This window comes from Zea mays, chromosome 8 (assembly GCF_902167145.1).
Source record: "Zea mays cultivar B73 chromosome 8, Zm-B73-REFERENCE-NAM-5.0, whole genome shotgun sequence".
Taxonomy (NCBI): Eukaryota; Viridiplantae; Streptophyta; class Magnoliopsida; order Poales; family Poaceae; genus Zea; species Zea mays.
This window is the reverse complement of record NC_050103.1, coordinates 166,640,089-166,647,893: the sequence shown is the minus strand read 5'-3', so window position 1 is coordinate 166,647,893 and position 7,805 is coordinate 166,640,089. Positions and strand designations below refer to the sequence as shown.

General features: G+C 56.2%; 2 protein-coding genes across 2 annotated transcripts; one reads left to right on the top strand and one right to left on the bottom strand.

Annotated features, from left to right (window-relative positions):
- Positions 1-2,873: 2,873 nt before the first annotated feature.
- Positions 2,874-4,327, top strand: LOC100284907 (uncharacterized). Its single transcript, NM_001157802.1, has 3 exons — positions 2,874-3,345; positions 3,428-3,741; positions 3,833-4,327. The coding sequence occupies exons 1-3, from the start codon at positions 3,123-3,125 to the stop codon at positions 4,073-4,075; spliced, it is 780 nt and encodes a 259-aa protein (NP_001151274.1). The 5' UTR covers positions 2,874-3,122; the 3' UTR covers positions 4,076-4,327.
- Positions 4,295-6,289, bottom strand: LOC111589919 (uncharacterized). Its single transcript, XM_023300803.2, has 2 exons — positions 5,387-6,289; positions 4,295-5,275 (listed from the first exon to the last, which is right to left on the bottom strand). Exons 1-2 carry the CDS (start codon positions 6,067-6,069, stop codon positions 5,194-5,196), a joined length of 765 nt encoding a protein of 254 aa, XP_023156571.1. The 5' UTR covers positions 6,070-6,289; the 3' UTR covers positions 4,295-5,193.
- Positions 6,290-7,805: the final 1,516 nt, after the last annotated feature.

Genomic DNA, 7,805 nt, shown 5'->3' with positions numbered 1-7,805 from the left:
AAAATACTCATGGGTATCAAAATCCGCCATACCCGTGCCCTAATAGGGTTTTTACTCATCGGGTTTCGGGTACCCATTGCCATCACTAGTTGGAGCAGCTACTCGTCCTATAGTACACCGTATGTATTGTAGCCTGTAGGGTGGGAGCATACCATGCTTGCATGTAAAGCGAGGTTGACACGCGAGGGATGGGATGTACATTGGCTGGTGCCCGGTTCCCATGTAGACCGATTCAGCATCGTGAAAATAGTCGTCTACTCCTGACAGAAAGTGAGTAGCTAGGGTGGGTGCAGTTGGAGCGGCCCGGCCCGTCTCGTGCAGATACTGAACGATTGGTCAGGCTGGCCCAACACATGCGAAATGGACCCTTCGGCCTGGCTGGGAAGAAACGAGATCTGATTCCGTTTCATTATTTCATCGGGTTAATGTTATAAAAGGCCCCCAAAACATTTGTCTCTTCCCCTACCCTAGTGGAAAGTAAAGCTACCCCACTCGTGGACTGAAGCGGACCTGAGTGGAAAGTAAGCACTGTACTGTACGCAATATCCTTTCTGCGTGCCAGTCTCGCTCGACTTGGCATTCCCTACGATCCACGAAAGCCACAGGCCACAGCAAGGTGCGACGGCAACGAGACGGATTAGGGTGGCAGTACAGGCACGTCGTTCGCTTCCGTGCCAGCAAAGCAAGCAAACCACCCGGACGGACCCGAGCAGGTGCAGAGGCTTGGAGCCCTGGAGCCTGGAGGTGGAGGAGGAGGAGGCAACAAGACGTGCTCGATCTGCGTGCATGCAAACCGCGGCGTCGGGACGTGGTGGTGGCGCGCGCGGAAATGTCCATAGGCGCGTAGGAGTACGGTCTACGGACGATGCGTGCGTGCAGTGACGCGGGCGGGCATCCCTCGCCACGGCACCGTCCTCCGGCCGGGCGGCCATGCTCTGTAGCTTCCGCCACCGGACCACCCCCGCTGCCTTGCCCATGCATCCCAGCGGACAGAGCGCCACCGCCGGCGACGTGCGCCCGTGTGGGCGCTCCTGGCTCCGTATGTCGCGGGGCCGCGGGTAGCACTTGCCGGGACGGCACCGCGGTCTTGTTGGCACTTGGGCAGGAGGAGAGGATCGATCCGTCATCGGCGAGCGCAGTCAATGGGGATGGACGCACGCAGCGGCCACCGCCCAGGGCCACCAGCGCACGTGACGGCACCATGCAGTGACGGGCGGTAGTTGTCCGTCCGTCCGTGAGCGAGAACCGCAGCTGCTGCGCCTTCGCCGTTGGCCTGACGGTCGTGGCCGTGGGTGGCTTTCTTTCTGACGACGCCCGGATACGCCCACCACTAGTAGCGGAGCCAGGGCCCGGGCTCCGCCGGCGGCGGTAGGTAGTAGCGGAGCAGAGCGCGGCCGGCAGACTGAACGGGGTGGATTGGGGAGGTGGCGGGCCTAGGGGTGCAGCGACTGCCGGGGCGTGGGCGGAGGAGTCACGGAGAGCAGACTAGCAGCCAACAGGAGCGAGTCGTGGGGAGAAGACCAGCAAGCTCAGTCGCGTGGATGGCTGACAGGCTGAGCGGTGATTTCCCATCTTTTATTCCCCTCGTAAATGTAGTCAGTCACTGGTTCTTCCTCAATGACGACTTTTTTTATGTTATATCTTCTCGTGCAGAAACTAGAGGAAAAAAATTATGTACATACCGAATGTAAATATTATCTTTTACAGCTCCTCACACCCACCACTCAGAGGTCCACAAACACATATCAAAATTTACAAAATAACTCTTTAGTAATTTGTTTTTCTTCCATTTATATGAACCAGTAGCTGGTGTATATGAGGGGCTGTAAAAAAGATTCTTTATATCTAGTATGTAAATATTTTTTTTTCCAAACTAGAAAGGGGTGGAAAGCCACCCTTTCACTCTCACCCGTCGTGCCCAGGCTTCAGTTTTATCGAGGCTCTTTAGGATTTGTTTGGGTAATCTCAGATTAGAGTGTATTGAGGTGGTATGTGGTGTATTGAAGTGTAATATAAACTAAATTTTCTTTTAATCACCTTCAATACACCTTAATCAACTTCAATCCCTCTGTACCCAAACAAAGCCTTACAGTGCCGACCACGTTTCCCCGGTGGTCGGTGGACGAAGCTGCAGCTGCAGGTCAAACGCGCTGACATTTCACGGCGCGCACGCCTCGCTGTTCCTGTTCATACCGCCTGGCTTTGGCATTTCTTCATCGCTCTCGCGCGGCGTGCTAAACAAGCTTTGTAGCTAGTAGATCGCAGGGTGAAAAATGTGGGGATCCAATGTTGGTAGGCGGCGCGTCAGGTGATGGCTGAGGAGGAGGGGCGGTGGCCATGGCGTGGAAGCTTCTCCTTGTGCTTGCGAGCGAGGAAGAGAGAGAGAGAGAGACCCACGGACGAGAAGGAAAGGAATGTCGTCGGGGCGGAAAAGGCAGAGCGGACGCCGGACGGAGGCGCAGCGCTCGCGAGCAAGCAAAGCCCGGAAAGGAACCGCACCGTTGCCGTGCTTGCTGTGCCTTGGATCCCGAAACCGAGAGGGCTGGCACGGAACTCAACTCAACCACCGTCAGACACGAGACGTGACTGCCATGGATGCCCACTCCCTTTTTCGTTATCGTACTACTAGTACAGTAGAGATTCAAATTACTGCCGGTCAAACGCAAAGACAATAATTACTAGGAACAAAATTATTAATAAGTATTTGACTGGATCCAGAGTATTTGACTGCGGCCTTGTCGGAGCAGAGAAGACTGCTGGTGGTGCTAGTACTCCAGAGGCTCCACAAAGAGCGGAAAAAAGTTTTTATTTTGTGAGGAGGAGAAAAGCTGAATGAATAGGCCGGCGGGCACGAGCATGGCAGTTGATGAGAGTTTGGACGGGGTTGAGTCCATTTCACGCCACCGCCGCTGCACCTATAAAACGGCGGAGCCGACGCCCCCCTGTTTTCCGCTCCTCCCCACGACGACGAGAATCCCCCCATCCCCCACCAGGCCACAAAAACCAGGTCGCCGATGCCGCCTACCGTCTGACATCGATCACCCAGGCAGATCGCGCGCAAGCCACCCAAACAAATCCAAAACCGAATCCTGATCCGATCCCGTCGATCGGCGGCGGCGGCGATGGAGGCCCGGCCCGGCGCGTGGCGCCTGCAGCAGCGGGGCCCCGGCGCGCCCGTCGCGGGCCTGCCCATCGGCTTCCGCTTCCGCCCCACCGACGAGGAGCTGCTGCTGCACTACCTCCGCCGCAAGGCGCTGGCCTGCCCGCTCCCGGCGGGCGTCATCCCGGACGCCGACCTCGCGCGCCTCGACCCGTCGGACCTCCTCCTCCCCGCCGCCGCACCACGTACACCACCCATCCCCACCCCCACCCCCGCTCCATCCGCGTCCTTTACCTGAACGAGAGTATCGATTTCGAACCTGTGCAGCTGCGGGGGGAGCCGCCGACGACGCCAGCGGGGAGCACTTCTTCTTCCACCGCCCGGCGACGCGGTGCTGGCGCAGGGGAGGCGGCGCGGCCAGGGCGGCCGGCGCCGGCGTCTGGAGGCCGTCCGGGAAGGAGACCGTCGTCGTGTCGCCGCGCTGCAAGCGCCCCGTCGGCACCAAGCGGACGCTCGTCTTCTGCCCGCGCCGCCGTGGCGGCGGCGGCGCCCGCACCGACTGGGTCATGCACGAGTACCGCCTCCTCCCCGCCGGCCTCCACCTCCACGGCTGCGCCGCCAACGCGCCTCCGCCCACTAATGTATGTAAAGCTCGCGCTCACCGTAGCTCGTGCATCATGACCAGGCGGGCGGCTAATATGCTGTTTTGATGGTGATGAATCTGTAATCCAGGTGAGCTCCCATGGCGGTGGCGCGGCGGCGGCCGACTGGGTGGTCTGTCGCATTTTCAGGAGGGCCAGGCCAGCCCACCGCGCCCGCCTTGGTGACGCGCAAGAAGAAGAAGAAGAGCACGCGGCGGTGGAGAGCGCGTCGTCCACGTCGTCGTGCGTCACCGACGCCTCCGGGACCATCGGCCAGGACGATGACGGCGACGAAGGGATCAGTGGCAGCTGCAGCGTCGCCTCCTCTAATTGAGACCGACTAGAAGAAACAAGAGTTGGCTAGCCCGCCCGTCGACCAAATCACGGGCGCCGTGTCCTAATTGCCGTAGCACCCTCTCAGTCTCAGTCCCTAGTAGCAATCAATAGAGAGAAGAAGCTTGAGCTCCAACAAACCGACAACAACATCATAAAAAGGCTAAGCGCTTTGCTGCCATGTTATGTTGTTGCTGGAGCTCGTCGCGAATCCAGAGTGTTAATTAGCGAGAAAATCAATCAGTTCCCTTCCAGCAACCGACCGCCATTTCCTGCTGTGCCAAGGTTCTCCCACAAACGCGTTGCTCGTTCAAATCTTCTTCAATCTTGCTTTGAGAAGCAAAACACAGTCTCACTCGCTCAAACCATGTACTGTGCTTGTGATGCATTTCGCTTTGCTGATGCTCGAAACCAACCAAACCAAATGGCTTGTTGCCAACTGGCAGGCAGCGAGTGACGAAACCAAGCCAAGCAGAAACAGAAGCAAGCCAAGCTCCACAAGGAACTGATGCCCCAACAACCTGAGTGGCTTCAGCGACCGAGTGCAAGGAACAGCAGGGCAGGGCATGTACACAACGCAAGAATCACCCAGGCACGAAAGGGAAGGTCGAGCTGAGCAGTGAGCAGAGGCGTGAGGACGAGAGAAAGGCAGGCCAGAAAGAGCAGTGCACTTAGGAGGATGCAGAAAAAGGAGACGTCGATAAGGTTCCTCCTGATATACTCGCTCACTCATTGCTGCCAAGAGGGGCGGCGTAGTAGATGTAGAGCAGAGATGCCTCTCTTCTTCAGGGGCCTTTCTTCTTCCTCACCGGAATAAGGAACCTGCCGCGCGCCGCCACTGCCACTGCCAGGACTCTAGTCCATCCAAACAGACGTTCGTGCGAGAGGCATCTCGCCTGGGCTCTCGCTTTGCATCAAATCCCAGCGAATAATCCCTTCCGACGGGACGAAAGATTTGGTGGGAATTCCAATTCCACCCCGGCCGCCACGCCACTGTCCTTGAGCAAATAATAGCCGGAGGCGGATGCGTCGTTGCAGGCGTGATTCTCCGTTCCGTTACTGCTCCTCCATGTGCTGTGCGGCGAGACGCCGGCAAGTGGTCATGACGCACGGGTGAGATCACCTTTGTGTGTGCGCTGCGCACCACATGGAGGTAGCTGCTGCTCCAATTGCATTGCATCCACTAGTAGCACGTAAGCAGCTGGCGTCAAATAAACAAGAAAAAACACTGGTGGTTAGCAGCATCTGAAAAAGACTGAAGACTGGTTAGCTACCAGACAGCACCAGCAATTAGCATCGGAGGAACAGGAACCTCTCGCACTCTCGCTCCTGATTCCTGAATCCTGACAGCTCAGCTCGGAGAAACCAACCGCCGTCTCTGTTGAACGCAACCATGGAGGAGGAGGTGGTGGAGGAGGAGGAGGAGGAACTCAAAGAAGTTCGGAGTTCAGACTGGTCCCGTAGTAGAGTTGTTGGGGGGCACGGACCTTGGTGGCACGCACCGCAGCGCAGATGACAGTAACCGGACATGGTTTTATTACTAGTAGTCGCTAACAGCTCGTCAGCGTCGGGGAAGTCAAGGCCGTACTGAATGATTGGACAGTAGCAGAGCACCGTTCGTGAAGCCAAGACGCAGGGGTCGGCGTCGCCGTCGGGTCGGGCGGGGCGGGGCGGGACGGCACGGCGTCTAGGAGACAGCGGCGGCAATCGCAGTGGAGAGCAGAGAGAGAGAGAGATCGCGATCCATACCGGCCGCGGCCGGACGGGCTGATTCTGCACGCCTCCCCGGTTTGAATTGAATTGAATGCGTGTACAGCCGCGGACGCAACACGCATGGCTGGCGGGCGGCGGACGCAAAGCAAAGCAACCGGCCGGGTTGGCTGGCCTTGGCCGCCGGAGCAGATAGCAAAGCATGGACGTACGGACACGGACAGGCTTGCCTTTGCTCGCGAAGAGGAACAGCAAGCGCGGTGCCGGCTGCCGCCAGCTCGCCATGCCATGCGTGGCCGTACACCGGCCGGGGTGATGACCGCCTGGTCCTGCTGCCTGCTGGGACCTGGGAGGACGGATGGAGACATGTTGGTGACTGAGCCCCGCACGCAATTGTAAGACCGGCCGGCGGTGCGCATCGCGTCCGAGGAGGCGACACACGGGCAGATCACGTTTGCATATGCAGCAAGGCGAGATAGAAGGGTATTGAATGGAGAGGGCTTTCTCGTCAGCCAAGCTGGCAGCTAGCAAGTGTAACCATCCATGGATGGACGAAGAACGGAGAGCAGCACACGGCAGCAGCAGTGTTCTAAATACTCCATGTAGGTCACAAAAGTCAGCCGTCGTGCGTTGCGTTGGCGTTGCATTGGCTCGGTCAGTCCCTTTCCCTTCCGTGCCCAGCTAGGCCACCCCCAACCACAAAAGTCCATGGATCATGGGGCATGCATGGTCCTGCCTGCCTGCCTCCTGCTAGTCCCTGGCTAGCTTCTAGCTCTAGCTAGCTGCTGCCGCCTTGCCCAGCGACGAGTGCATTGCATTCAGCATTCAGCAACAGCAAGCAAGGGCGCCGTGTGTAGTATATATGTAGACAGACTGGAGAACTCCAGACTAGAAAACCAAAGAAGGGCTCCACCGGGAGTACAAACCAGGAAACGGCGCCGGCCAGCTGCTAGCCTGCTAGTCCTCCTCCCGGAGACGCTACCCACCGCATGGAGTAGTAGGACGGACAGATTGAAAATCTGTTGCGTAATCGATATCGATGGCCCAATGATAGGATAGGATATACATATAGCAGCAGTCTGTACGTACGTGCTTCGTCAGGTCATCAGCTGCTGCAGCACACGGCACTGTATTGTTAGTAGTATTTCCTCCCTCCGTTCATAAATATAATATATACTATTATTTTTTTTAAAAAAACGTTGATTACTCATCTTATTCAAAAAATAATATATCTGAGATGAGTGGTAAAAGTTTAAAAAAAATCAAAGGTGTGATACATCTGAGAGAACCGGATGTAGTAGTCTGTAATGCCTGGTGATGGCCATCGCATACGCATCGTTACCACTGTCCTATTCTACACTACCTATGATTAGGTGAACGAACAAACAAAAAGGAAAAGAAACACATTCGCTTCGCAAGCTATACATGGTTGGCATCAAGCAGCGGAAGCAACTCTCCCCCCGGGGGGTTGGGCTGGGTTTATTATCCTGAAGCCATGATGCAGATATCTAGCCATGAGACAGGCGGCCATACCTCTTGCATATTTGCCCCTCTTCTTCGTCTTGTTGGATCAACTCCATCCTGCCGTAGAACAAAACAAAAGATAGCTATATGGATTTGACACGCTGTTACTCCTTTCAAGTGCATCGGTTTCAACATCAACCGTAGACAACATATGTTTCATTCAGGAGCCATGCCTTCATCCTCTCGTTTGGGACAGCTTGATCGGTGTTTTCTTCACTTGTTATTGTTGAATAAATTAGACAAATTCTAAATTAAATTCCGAATATAAATCATGACCAAATCAGAAGAACTGAAATAAAAGCCAAATCAGATGATGCGTACTGATTAGACTTACTGATAGTTGGCGCGCGCCAGAATCAGCTGGGTCGACGATGTCGAAGTAGCGAATCAACAGGGTCGACGAGGTCAGAAGATCACGAGCAGTCGCGTGAAGACGCTTCCCAAAAACCTTATTCGCCCTCTCCCGGTGCAGGATCTAGAAGACGAAGGGTTCCGGA